Genomic DNA, 14,361 nt, shown 5'->3' on the forward strand with positions numbered 1-14,361 from the left:
GTCTTCAAACACACTTTAGTCTCCAAAATGGTGTGGAATTTGTCTGATCAGAATGATCTCGAGCGCAATTGAGTCTGATCAGAAACTAATTCGAGCGCTGTTTCTATTTTTTTAATGAAAGATGTTGCCTCTTCCAACAATACAGCAACGTTCCATTCAGAGAATCGCTTAGAGTCTGAAGGCGCTGATTGGAAGCAGGAGATCCAGCGGACATAAAATTTTGGTGCCTTTTTGAGGAAATTTTGATTAGCGGTATATCAAGACTTTGTTATACGGAAAGGTGTCTAAGTTCATCTATCGAGTCAGAAAATTGCACCGATGGCATACTGAATACTTTATTTTCTCGACACTTGGCTGTTTTCATTGGCAACAGCCAAGTGTTGATTGGCCTTTACCTAATTGAACATATAACTGAAAAAAATAGTTTCAATGAAATCATTATATTAAAGTGATAATAAGAGTTTGGTTAATGTTTCAAACCATTCTTTGATAAGTCTATTTCGAAAACTTGAGTCTGATCAGAGGCAACTTCGGTGGCACTTGAGTCTGATAAGAGTTGGAATGGAGCGCACAATAGTCTAATAAGGAGTGATAATTGAGTACAAGATGGTCTGATCAGATGAGACTTCCGAGCGCATTTCGAGTGCACACGGATTGTTGGTCGAGAGCACGATAGTGTATGATCAAAGGTCATTTCGGTCTGGTTCGCCCTAATCAGAGGTCATTTTTGTCTGGGACGGTCTGATCAGAGATGATTTGGGTCTGGACCTCAACCTGGGTTCTTCAAAATATCCCGCAAAACTTTTGCGCAAGCAGCACCGATCTATCAATTATTCCCACTATTGAATAATAATTTTGAGGTAGAAGCTGGATTGCAACCCATTTATTAATCGCTTGGTGTCAGCTAGGTTGAGTTTTTAATCGGTATCACTGTAACTGGACATCAGAGTGGTTGTTGCGTATTTCGTCTGTAAAAACTCCGTGAAGATCTTTTCGCTAAATATCGAGCCACCTTTTCCACCTCAAAGGCCTTTTAACACAGTTGTTTCACTTAGAGCGTCAAAAATTCATGTTTTCTCATGTTGGCGTCTTGAACAGAACAAATGATCAATAACTTCAGCGCAAATATTGAGAACTGCTTGTTGAAATCCGTGTAAGTTCATGTGAACGAAGAACGCGCTCAGAACAATTTGCGATTCGAAAGGTGGACAAGCAGTTACAGAACGTGGCCGGTCATGTCGACATACATATTGGCCGATATACCGTTTAGCCGGCAATTAAGCAAAACTAGTTCAAACCCGCATTTCACAATATTTACCCGTGCACTACGCCAGTGAAGCTTCTAATAATGACAAGGGATAAATTATGTGACTCTTATTTCTGTCATTTTCACTTTGTGATGATGAAATCTGTCAACCAAGAGGCATGTCTTCCAATTTGCGTGTCGGCTATAATATCCATAGCCCCGTTGCAGAAGTTGGATGTAGTATAAATGTTTATTGACGTATTGGTTTTGCAACTATTGCTATACATTTCCATCTTCTCGTTGTCTTCGATCAATCATCACAACAAGAGTCCGTTCAATCTGATAGGGGGCTTTTATTTAAGATGATTGGGGGAGTTGGAACTTCTTCGAAACCCTTCTTTGTTCATCTTCGCTTCAGAACATCAGGTGGAATCATTTCAGCAATTTTTCAACTTCGATAACTCAACACATATATGTATAAAGGTGAAATTGCGGTTGATTTATATTTACCACTTAGCTCAACCAGAAATGTGGCATACCTATAATTTCTACGCATTCTTTGTTTGCACTGCAAAGTTGACCGGAAGCGTTTCTATGAATTTTCTGTCCTTTTTAAAATGTTTCCGAAAAGATACAATTAAGGATGAAACTTGCAAAATTAAAAATAAACTCTTTAGAAAACTCGATCCGGCTCAGTCGCGGTATAAACGGTTTACCACTTTTCTGTCAAAAAAAAACAGAAAATAGAACTTGAGAGTTTTGATTTTCAGTTTTGACTCGCGTGAAACCTGTTAGTTTTGCCTCCCCTGATCAAAACGGCATGATTGTTCCAAATATTTGATAACGTAATTTTCCAAATGTTTGAACTTGATAACGTTTTTCAGCATAGATTAAAGCAGCTCTCGCATTTGAGCACTCCTCTCTTTTATTTGTCCAAACTATATTAACAAGTGACATGTTTCTGTTTAGTTAAAGAGAATATTTTTAATTTATACAACTGGGGACTACAGCTTTATACAAGATAAGATGAAGTTTTACAGCAGATCAAATCAAATCCCAGGATGAGGTGCGAGATCCAATCCAGCTCTGATCAGACTATCCATACCAAAATCGGCTCTGATCAGCTGATCCAGACCAAAAATTGGCTCTGATCAGACAGACTTGAGTCGCGCACTGGGGGTGCCAGACCGACTTCAATCGCGCACTGGGGGTGCCAGACCTACTTCGGTCGCGCACACGCCGGTACCCTGACTGACACTTTTAACTGATGAAGTAGCAGTAATCATTAGTATAATATACTTCTTCAGAAAAATTTACGTCATTTTATGGATATGGTTTTTGAGTTTTTCAGTAAAAAATATTAGTTTGAAAAAAAATGTCTTCAGCTCAACAACATTTATCAAGACTTCGTCTTCGGCGTGGTCTTTGATATTCATCAAGTAAAATTGGTAGTTCTCTTCAAAAAACAGTCCCACTGTGTTTAACTATATCTTCTTTTTTGGAGGGACTGGCTGTATTTTCGGCTGGCACTCTTGGTTCTGATCAGACTTTCCAGACTCTGGAAAAGTTTCTGATAAGACCGTACAGACTCTGGAAAGTGCTCTGTTCAGGCTATCTAAACCACACCACAAAATTATCCCTATTCTAGACCACGCTTTGATCAGACTATCTAGACACTGGGCGGGGATCTGATTAGACTATCCAGACCGTATTTTTTTCAATTGTTTTTGCTCTGAATGAATAACTCTCAAATAAATTAGATAGTCATTTAGTTCGTTGTTTTAAAATCGATGCTTAATAACTCAAGAATTTAATTTAAAAAAAAAATGGAAAAAAGACTTTTTTAGTTGAATTTGAGTTGAATTTTGAGTTGACTTGTTACTCGTAAGCTCGTAATAATTGGGCCGAGTAAAAAAAAATTAAAGCCATTTTTTTGCCGAAATGATTTATATCTGAAAAAATTCCATTGAGAATGTTAGTACAGTTAGACTTGTATTGTTACTTCCCGGGTGTAATATCAAATCAAACATAAGTATTCCTTTTTAATGTGTCATTCAGTTTCGACTGAAACTTACCAATTAACCACTCGTCTTGCAATTTCTTACAAGTTTAACCATTCGTCTTGCAAATTCATACAAGTTAACCATCTTTCGCCGGAAACTTGCAAGTTCTTACGAGTTGACCATTTGGTTTCGACTCGAGTTTGCTGTCCCAAACTAATCCGTTCTTTTGTACTCTGTTCTGTATCATTTGACTCACTCTCTGTTTAGTTAAAGAGAATATTTTTAATTTATACAACTGGGGACTACAGCTTTATACAAGATAAGATGAAATTTTACAGCAGATCAAATCAAAACCCAGGATGAGGTGCGCGATCCAATCCAGCTCTGATCACACATCCATACCAAAATCGGCTCTGATCAGCTGATCCAGACCAAAAATTGGCTCTGATCAGACAGACTTGAGTCGCGCACTGGGGTTACCAAACCAACTTCAATTGCGCACTGGGGGTGCCAGACCTACATGATTCGCACATTGGGGTGCCAGACCGACTGCTATCGCGCACTGGGGGTGCCAGATTTACTTGAATCGCACATTGGGGTTCGAGATCGATTTCAATTGCGCACTGGGGGTGCCAGACCTACTTCGGTCGCGCACACGCCGGTACCCTGACTGACGCTTTTAACTGATGAAGTAGCAGTAATCATTAGTATAATATACTTCTTCAGAAAAATTTACGTCATTTTATGGATATGGTTTTTGAGTTTTTCAGTAAAAAATATTAGTTTGAAAAAAAATGTCTTCAGCTCAACAACATTTATCAAGACTTCGTCTTTGGCGTGGTGTTTGATATTCATCAAGTAAAATTGAGAAGTTCTCTTCAAAAAACAGTCGCACTGTATTTAACTAAATCTTCTTTTTTGGAGGGACTGGCTGTATTTTTGGCTGGAACTCTTGGTTCTGATCAGACTTTCCTGACTCTGGAAAAGTCTCTGATCAGACCGTACAGACTCTGGAAAGTGCTCTGTTCAGGCTATCTAAACCACACAAATTTATCCATATCCTAGACCATGCTCTGATCAGACTATCTAGACACTGGGCGGGGATCTGATTAGACTATCCAGACCGTAGATAGTGATGCCAGACTCTGTGGAGTGGTCGCGCTTTACCCCCCATTGCGCGACCCAAGTCGTCTGATCAAGGCTGGCTTGTTCGCGTACCTCATCCTGGGATTACAAACAAATGCAACGAAATTCAATCAATTTCAAACTACAACAATCAACAGTACATCAATTTCAGAGTTGGATTTGAAAACATGTTCAATGACAATAACTGCAGAAGTGGAGATAAAAAATTTCACTGAAGCGCAAGGTACAGATAACTGAATAGTACTAGTGTAAATATTTCTCAAAAAAAATCCAATGAATCGGATATAAGCCTGTAAAACATTCGTTAAATTGTTTTTGCACATTTTGCAAACAAGCGGAAGAAATGAAGCTATCATCGCGAAAAAATGTTCAGGTGAAAAGTGTTGAAAACAATTTTTTTCGCACGTACATTTGTAAAACAGTGATATGACAATCATTTAACATTGATACGAAAAGATGTATGTCGAATGTATATCATATGTATATCGAAAACAAGTAGTTAAGAAAAACACTACGAACGCTTTTTTAAATAAAAAAAGACTGATGTATATATACAATGCCTATAGCAAAGTTGAGAGGCTTGAATTATTACAAACTTAAAATGAACCTATGCTAAGAGGATCCGACACCTGCAAAAAGTGAATGCTTAATTTTTCTTGTCTCTTCTAAAAAATAAATATATGACAGAATAAAGTAAGAAAGATCATTTCTAAGTTTATTAGTTTCATGAAAAAGTGCAAAGTCGTTAAGAATGCCTAATTTTTTTAGATTTTCCTAATCTCAAATTTACTTTTCAAATTTTATCTACAATCATACTACGTTGCCAGTTACCTTCACTCTTGCCAGTCTCTTTAGATTTTTCAATTGTTTTTGCTCTGAATGAATAACTCTCAAATAAAATAGATAGTCATTTAGTTCGTTGTTTTAAAATCGATGCTTAATATATCAAGAATTTAAGTTTATAAAAAATGGAAAAAAGACTTTTTTAGTTGAATTTGAGTTGAATTTTGAGTTGATTTGTTACTCGTAAGCTCGTAATAATTGGGCCGAGTAAAATAAAAATTAAAGCCATTTTTTTGCCGAAATGATTTATTTCTGAAAAAAACTTCCATTGAGAATGTCAGTACAGTTAGACGTGTATTGTTACTTCCCGGGTGTAATATCAAATCAACCATGTATTCCTTTTTAATGTGTCATTCAGTTTGGACTGAAACTTACCAGTTAACCATTCGACTTGCAATTTCTTACAAGTTAACCAATCGACTTGCAATTTCTTATAAGTTAACCATTCGACTTGCAATTTCTTGCAAGTTTAACCATTCAAAATTCATCCTTTGCAAATTCATACAAGTTAACCATCTTTCGCCGGAAACTTGCAAGTTCTTACGAGTTGACCATTTGGTTTCGACTCGAGTTTGCTGTCCCAAACTAATCCGTTCTTTTGTACTCTGTTCTGTATCATTTGACTCTACTCTGTAGAGTCAAGTTTTGTATCATTGATTACTTTTTTAACTGAATACGTGGCCTCCCGTACCGAGTCTCAAGTTTAAATCAGTGTTGGCAATTGCAAACGCAAAGTTTATTATATTTTGCTTCGCTTTTCAAATTATGAAGTTTTCTATTTTTGAGCATATACTCGCGTTTGAAAAGAAGAATAAACTGGCGCACTGATAGAATGGATGATGTAGAGCTAGCTCATCGGGCATAGAGATCCGATTTACGAGCCCCTGAAAAAGTATTCACTCAAGTCTGGCCATTGTACAATCAGACTTGGTTCAGGATTCACAGGCCAAAAAAATGACTAGAATAAATATCAAAACCAGTATTGATTTGCATTTGGACTCAGACTTGCCCATTGATTTACACATGGAGCTTGGTACGGAATAATGTCTTTCGGCAACCTTAATGCAGAAATGATAATTATTTATGTGAGAACCCTCGCGCATAAACTCACACACCCAGGTTGCGTTGCCAGACCGCACAAGGGGGTGTCGTGCGTTCTGCAGACCGCCGTCGGTTCAGCTGCGAAGAGATTTTGGCCTTAGTATGAAATTGTGCGTGGTAAATCAAAATAACAAGATACAGGTGGAGTTAAGCATGGTAACAGCAGAATTGGAGAAATTGATTTAACCAGAATAGCAGAAACTTCAATTGACCTCATTTCTGTATTTTTTATTCTTAAAACACAATACAATCCAATATGAAACATCAGTATTGAAGTTTAAACTTTGAGTACAAAGCGTTTTCCAATATAGCTGATCCATTTCGGCGATACAGTTACAAATGCAATCCAACGCGATTTGTACTAAAATTATCCGCTAAATTTAACAGAACTAAATGCATGCAAACTCGGGTGGCTTTTTTGAAACATGTGACTGGAAACACAAAGTGGAAATTTGAAAGATGGCGGAGGCAGCGATTTATTCGAGTAAAAATGGCGTGAAGTATGTTAAATATGTTATTTTGTAAGAATCGCGAATCACCTCAACGCTTTCACCTCAAAAAGAAATTAAATTTTTCAAGTTAAAAACTTTTTCGATGCATTTGAGTGTCATTCTCGACCATAGCGCTTTCACTGGTTCCGCTGTTGGATTTTAAACATGGGTTCGCTAGTGTTTCAACTTTTTTGACATGCTGATGCGATAAATGGTTGATCAGTCTTAATCTTAAACGAAACAAATGATTTTAGAAAACGACAATTTGTCCCCTTCTGCCTCCTCGTGTGGGGGAGCAGTAGTTGATGGCTGGTGGGTGTTGACTGCAGCCACTTGTGTGTTCCTACTGCAAGACAATCGTAAGGAAACTTGAGTTCAATAACATCACCCATGACTATCAGAGGCACCTGTTTCTTTCGGGTCTAGGAAGTAAACCCCCACGGAAAAAAACCCACTTAACTTTAGATAGGAATTAAACCGCCACGGAAATAAACCCCCACGGAAATAAACCCCCATTTTAAAATTGAATTTCGGTCGTGATAATTTGTCCGGTTGTGATAGTTTCATATCAAGTCCCATGGGCCGCTGAGGCGCGTGGGACTTGATGAGCAATGACTTGCAATGAGCACTTTTTGTTTTCCAAAGTTAGGTCAACTAATAACGCCGGTGTCTGATTATAATTTGTACGCCTAAGATGAGACCCCAGACCCCCAGGGAAGGTATAGGCGCTGCTGACATTGATTTCAAGAATCTTTTAGATAAAAAGGCCTGCAACCACATAAAAGTGAATTTTTTACTCTCATCCCAAAATTTTGCGCGTTTTCCGAAAATTAAGAAAGCACTTCTAGCCTGCGTCTGCTCTGTGCCTATCAATTAATATTTGTTCAAAAGATATCCTAAAAGGCAGCTTTTATTCAGTGGGCGGAGCTACCTGAAAGCTGACAATTTTTTCTTTTTGGAAAAGCCATTAATGTGCAACAACTCTTCGGCATACGTGGTTTCCTTCAAAATGTTATAATTCAATCAAAATATTTTTTCGGTTGCATACGAAAATTGCAGAAAGACCAAAATGCCATCCGGATTGGAATTTTTGTATTGAGAATCCACAGTGAAAGCAGATATCCAGCGCGCTTTGACGCAAATATGGTTTCCCGATTCAGATTTTTTTGGCAGCAACTAAATTTTTCTAATGTTGCAAGAATTTGTATGGCGAAAACTTGACTTGAATTTAAATGAAGCTGCAAGGACCCGGAAAAGCTGGTCGGCTGTGAATAGTAATGTGTAATTACAAAATCCAAAACAAAATCTAAAAGTAAAATTTATTTTCATTTAATATTATTTAAGTCTTTAATGTAATCGCTTTGTGAGAACTTAATTGCTTTTTAGTTTATATTGAGGGAACCACTATTCATTTTAAACAATTTTGAGATTTTTAAAGTTGAGGCACAGCAAAAAAATTAGTTTAACGTTAATTTCATACGTAAAAGAGAAAATGAGCGCGCAGATTCTAAAAAACCGTCAATATTAGGATCTAACAGAAATGAATTGATTTTTTTTATCTCTGAAATAAAATTTTTAGTATTTAATTAGATGCAAAAATTTGAAAATTTGACGAGCAGCGAGAATCTGATCACGTGGTGCTGACTTGAATAGAGAATTAGGCCGTTAAAAGCGAACTGAAGATGGTTTTAATCTTTTTAATGTGTTTACATGCAATTTTGAAAAATTTTGAAACTAGCATGGTAGGTAAGTTTTCTATGTCTTCAACCTGTACGTTGTTTTTTATTTTTTCAATTTTAGAAGATCTGTTGTTTTTATGTTCCCACTATTTGAAGTGCTGACCTTGCAGTTGACAAAAAAACTATTTTTGTTTGTTCGTTAGGATTATAGCAGATTACACCCAATCAAAAATATTTCGGTTTTTTTCTACTTCGGTGGTTTCAGGTCCACAGTAACTGGTAAACGTCTTTTTTGTTTTTGTTCAAATTCTTGGCTTCATCGCCTCGTTGAAAAATGCTGACATTTCGACATTTCTGCGTTGTTGCTAATTCTTTCTTTTCATTTTTTCTTCTTTCGTGAAAGAAAAATCGCAATTTTGTGAGATTTACGCAATTCATCTTCATGTATTACAAGTTCATTTTATGAAATGAAATTTCGGTAAAAATTAAAACGAAATTTTTAGTCATACACTAAGATCTTATTGAAATTGTTTCTCATATGACTTATTCGTGCCTAGAGTAAACCTTATATTTGAAAAATAGCAGATTTTATCCTTACTGTTGACAGAAATTGAGTCATTTGTTTGTAAAAATGATGCGTAATCAAACACCATTGTTGAATGACGACACTTGGAATCTCGAACTTACGCCAAAAGTCTAGCCAACCATGTTTGTTTCAACAAAAATACCTTTTTGCCCTGCATAACACTTTTGATGAAGAAACGTTTTAGAAATTTTCTCTCCAAATCCAAAGTATTAGACTGTCAGGAGTCAAGTTTTTTTTGCAAAAATTGCCATTTGAATACCTGAGCACAACTAGGTGCCTAAATTATTGATCAAAACTTAAAGAAACAGCTGACCTATCAGATAACTTCAAATTGAACAAAAATCACAAGCAGATCCAAGAAATAAAGATTTCGCTGAAAGAAATAAAGAAATAAAGATTTCGTTGATATAGCTTCCGCTTTCATATTCAAAGGCGTTTTCTGAAACTTTTTGTCAAAGTGCAAACGTACACTGTCGATGAAGATAGTATGATCATCTTGATAATATGAAGCATCTTCGATAGCTTGAACAGTTTTGTATAAATCCAAAAAAAAATATAAAACTTTTACAAAATATTAATATGAGAAAATTTCTGGTAAAACACAACGGAACTTTTTTTCCGGAATAAATCTACTACGCAATAAAATATTACTCTCGCACGGCACTGTCGCACGAAGTGCTGTTCTGCAACGCAAAAATTGTTTTAGATCCTCAATAGTAAGAAATCTAAGTACCAAACGTTTTTGATGGACCACCTGTTTCTTTAGCTATTGATGACAATTTTTGTTAATGCATTGTTATGTATACCAATTTCGGAAACCTCTATTTGAGCACAAATTTTGAATCCAGGACAAGTATTTCCTTGATTCCGTGTTCTTACTCGAAACCAAATATAAATTCATCCTTTTTTCCCTAATTTTTACCAGTTATTTGAAATTTATAATTATTGTAGTTAATTTTTTTCTAATATTTTATTTATAAATGATAAAAGCAGTTTTTGTGTCCTTTAAGCTTGAAAATCCTGAAGAGTAAAAAGTTTCTAAATTCATATTCTGCTCAGCGTCTGATTTCTTCTCTATACAGTTTTTATGTCTTTAAATTTCTTTCAAACACTTGAGTTTTATAATATCTTGCAAATGGATGCATCCGTAGACTCAACACCAACAAAAATGCTAATTTAACTAATCATTACATTTTTCTACAGTTTGATAAAAATTAAAAATTCTACCCTTTAGGTTGAAGGACAGAAGCCTGCCTCAATAAATCAATTGAAATTAATTTTAATTGGAAAGTTAGCTTCCCAGTTGAGGTCCCTGATGGAAGCAAGTATGTTCAAACCGAAAATGAACGCACGAGGTACGCGTCGTGCGTCAAAGTTACAATGTCTGGAAACATGAAAAAAACCACAAACGTCTGAACATGAATGCACAAAGTTCAGGTAAACGCACGAAATTCCAAACATAGTCATTTGCCGTCTGGGACGGTCTGTCTATGGGCACTGTCCGTCTGGGACCGTCTGGACATACTTGCTTCCATCTGGCACCCCAACATTGTTCTATTGAACGAAGCTTGCCTAAGTTTTTACTCTGTTTCAGCTACATCTGTAATTGGCTTTGTTGGGAAATTTTCCGACAATATGACTGTGGCGTCTCAGAACAAACTGTTTTTCTCCAAAATCATTGTGGCATCAGGGTTTGTTCCTGCACTTGATGGGTTTGATGAAATATAAATTATTTTTAGTGCCAAGATGTAACTTCCCGGGTCGTGGTTTTTGGATAAATTTTTGTAAGAAATGCGGTGAATGCGGAGAATTTTTGTAAGAAATGCGGTGATCGCGTTGAATGCGGTGACGATAAATATTTCAACGAATTTCACCGAATTTCTTTCGAAAATTCATCGCATCGACATTTGTGGCAAATTAATGTAAGAATTACGGTGAAAGCGGTGAATGCGTTGCAAAAAATTCACCGCATTTCAACGCATTTTTTACAAAAGTTCACCGCGAAATTCATCGCATACCTTACAAAAATTGACCGCATCGAATTTTGTGGCAAATTAATGTATGAAATGCGATGAATGCGGCAAAAAAAAATAATTCAGCGCAGGCCACCTCATTTCTTACAAAAAATTACTGCAAAATTCACCGCATTTCCTACAAAAATTCAACACATTTGCTTTCCATCGTTTACTGAATCTGATTTAAATTCACGAGAAATAACACAGACATAAGTGACGGTTGGCGCAGTGGAATAAGCAGTTGCAGGCATGCAGGACGTCCGAAGTTTGAACCCGTATAGGGAAGATTCTTTTTTGTAGGAATACTGAGAACACGGTTAAAATAAATAATTCACCGTGATTCACCGCATTCACCGAAAAAAGATTTAAGAAATACGTGGTGAACTTTTTCCACTCTATTTCACCGAATTTCGTATGAAAATTCACCGCCAAACCGTTCAAATAAAACTTCCTGTTAGTTAGCATTTTGTGCAATAGAATATGCTGTGATCAAGTCATATTTCATTCCACAAGATTTATCAAGAAATGATCCAAAACTGGAGTGTTCAAAATCAAGCCCTGACTTTGAACTTCCTGGGGCAGGCAATGTTTGGGCAAAGAGTTTTAATGCGTCAAATTCATAAAGTTTTGCTAAAGGGATTTTTAAAAAACTCTCTAAAATTGTCGTAATGTTTAAAAAGAATGGTTCTAAAAGTAAAAATTCGACGTATTTGATGAGCAAAAACAATTTTTTGAAGCAAAAAGATTTGTATTTTCTCATATTATACGCCGGAAGAAATTTCTTGAAAGAATTTTTTATGCCATAATTGTAAATACTATTACATGCCTTTTTCATATTATTAGACATGTGATACTAGAAATTTTTTCTTCAATTCGGAAAAGAAACACTCATTTTTCGATTAGCCGCTCTTTACAACTCATCAAATGTTAAATACTAATATATCAAATTTTTTATAACAATTCAATTGTGAAAAATTTTGGCAATTTTTTTTCTGAAGGCTCAGAAAGTTTTAAAAAATTGAAGTTTATGAAATAAAGCTCTATTCCAATAAAATTCCCAGCTGCAGAGCAGAGTTTTGTCACTACTTTAGAGCACTTCAAATTACCAATTCAGAAATATTCTAATAAAGCGCATCCTTCCCTTAAGTTTCTTGTTTTTAACAACCTTGTTTTTTTAGCAGAAATTACATTTTGCTGTTCTTCATCAGGCAAGAACCTCTAAATATCTCTTGCAACACATTTTTTTCTGTTTTTAAGCATTAAGTGTTCAGTGTCTGATTTCTCGAGTAATTTTATCCAATTTTATTTTTCACGACAGTGTTTTAAGGTTAGGGTTATAAATTTTCGTGAAATTTATTGTCACAAGAAAATTTAGCTTAAATTTTTTTCAAATTTGAATATATCGTAAACTATTCTCCGTACTGTGGTTTTGGAACTGGCGTAAAGATTTGTGTAAACTAATTTTTCTGCTATAAGTAAGCCAAGGGTCATTTTTCCCGCTGTTAAAGAATTTGATAACAAAGATAGTGTCAATTAGACCACAATGAAAACCAGCTTAATTGGTGTTTCAATTCAGAAAGTCTCTTTTGATGCATATTGTTGCTTAAGAAAATTAGCAGTTTTCAAAACACCTGTAGCATTATTCGCAAGAACACTAAAAATTAACTCTTTGAATTTTGTGTCATTAAATTACTGTTAAGATTTGGGAAATAATGCTTTACGCTCATGACATGCTCAAAATCTTGGAAACCGGTTAGCTTCCTTGCAAATACGCATAACAAAATGTAAGCCTTTTTACATAATATAACTAATTTTTTTCCCCATATTTAGAGTGGCTAATTTGCAACGTCGAAAATTGTTACCCAAAGTGAATATAATCGGACCATGGTCCGCCTTGTGTCAATTATAAAGTAGTTAATTTTTTCGGAATTTCAGCTTCCATAAAAAGAAAAAATAAGTGCTGAGCTTGACGAAACGCAGAACGGCTCCTGCATTCTGGCTTGACAGAACACAGAGTTCTGTTTTCAAACGTTGCAAGTAGCACCGCTTAAATCCCAACTTCAACGAAATGAAAGGGCTAACAAAAATATTGCATTTTACCGCCGTGCAGTATTTACTTTCAACCTATATATAATATAATCTTAATATTTTATGAAACCGTTTGAGTTTCGAAGTTTTTAATCATTGTTGCAAACATTTTGGAAAACTTGGAAAAGAAATCTGATATAGGTTAGAATATTTTCTTTTTCTGAAAAGCCGTTTCCAAATAGCTACCTAATAACTACCTGGAAAACTTAAATCAACCTGTTGGACGAGAAAAATCAAATGTCATCTTGAAAAAAAGCAAACTGTTGCATTGGATACTCGTTTTGTTGATTTCATAAAACTATTGAAAATATTTTACGGCATAGTATACAAGTCGAAGAAAATGTAGGAGTCTTGCTGACCGTAAAATAACAATTAAGCTTCGGAATAATGTCTGAAAAAATCCCACCGAAGGCTCATATCCAAAGCAGAAAAACAAACGAAAAGTCTTTTTGACGCATGTAAAATTTTTTTCCTCTAATGGAGATTTTTTAGTGTTATTTTCTGACAAATTTTAGGCTTTTTAGGATTATGAAATATCTTTGTTATTGGAGATTTTTGACAATAAATTATTTGCATAAATATTTTGATAATAAAATGTATCCATAAATTTATGATACAATCCTAGTAAAAATTATTCAAATTTTAAAAAAATCTCATAGCTCTGATTTTTTCTCACACCTAACAGTTATAGAAAAACCCCCCTCCTAAAAACTAGAATACTTCGGTGCAACTTGAAATTTTTACTCTCAATTTTCTGTTCACAGATTCCACCTCCTGGAAAATTACAGGGATATTGCGCTTCTAAAAATTCTCCGTTCAAGGCCATTGCCGGATTATCGAATAGCGTCCTTGTGTTCCGAGAATGTTGAACACGGCACCAGAGTTGCAACCAGTGGATTAGGCCCGGATTTGATTCCATTTTCCCAACGTCATCATGGCCGATAATTGACAGATCCTATGGTGTTTTGAATATGAACTAGCGTCAGACAAACTCCTATTTCCCCGGGTCAAGGTGTCACGTCTAAAAATCGCTAAAAGATGTAAGCTTTGCGGTGAATTTGAGTAAAAAGTGTAAGATTTGCGCTCAATGCAAAGAATGCGGAGAAAAAAATTGTAAGCGGTAATTTTTTTCACCGCTTAAGCGGTGCAAGAACATTTTTCAT

At 35.6% G+C, this 14,361-nt stretch overlaps 1 protein-coding gene across 3 annotated transcripts; it reads left to right on the top strand.

The window, feature by feature from the left end:
- Positions 1–991: 991 nt before the first annotated feature.
- On the top strand, positions 992–14,158 carry LOC142358442 (serine protease 55-like). 3 transcript variants are annotated; one of them, XM_075409836.1, is made up of 4 exons: positions 992–1,672; positions 7,085–7,189; positions 10,690–10,786; positions 13,963–14,158. In XM_075409836.1, the coding sequence occupies exons 1-4, from the start codon at positions 1,609–1,611 to the stop codon at positions 14,141–14,143; spliced, it is 447 nt and encodes a 148-aa protein (XP_075265951.1). In that variant the 5' UTR covers positions 992–1,608; the 3' UTR covers positions 14,144–14,158. The 3 variants fall into 3 exon arrangements, with proteins under 3 accessions (XP_075265951.1, XP_075265953.1, XP_075265952.1); XM_075409838.1 differs by having other exon boundaries at positions 1,617–1,729; XM_075409837.1 differs by lacking the exon at positions 992–1,672 and adding an exon at positions 4,510–4,618.
- Positions 14,159–14,361: the final 203 nt, after the last annotated feature.

The sequence above is a fragment of the Convolutriloba macropyga genome, unplaced genomic scaffold (assembly GCF_964194025.1).
Source record: "Convolutriloba macropyga unplaced genomic scaffold, txConMacr16.3 SCAFFOLD_4475, whole genome shotgun sequence".
Taxonomy (NCBI): Eukaryota; Metazoa; Xenacoelomorpha; order Acoela; family Convolutidae; genus Convolutriloba; species Convolutriloba macropyga.

Excerpts from the sequence above, each read along its gene's own strand:
- LOC142358442 (XM_075409836.1), top strand. The coding sequence starts at position 1,609 with ATGATTGGGGGAGTTGGAACTTCTTCGAAACCCTTCTTTGTTCATCTT. Across the intron at positions 1,673-7,084 it reads TCTTCGCTTCAGAACATCAG|AAAACGACAATTTGTCCCCT; the intron begins GTGGAATCATTT and ends AAATGATTTTAG. Across the intron at positions 10,787-13,962 it reads AAAATCATTGTGGCATCAGG|ATTCCACCTCCTGGAAAATT; the intron begins GTTTGTTCCTGC and ends TTCTGTTCACAG.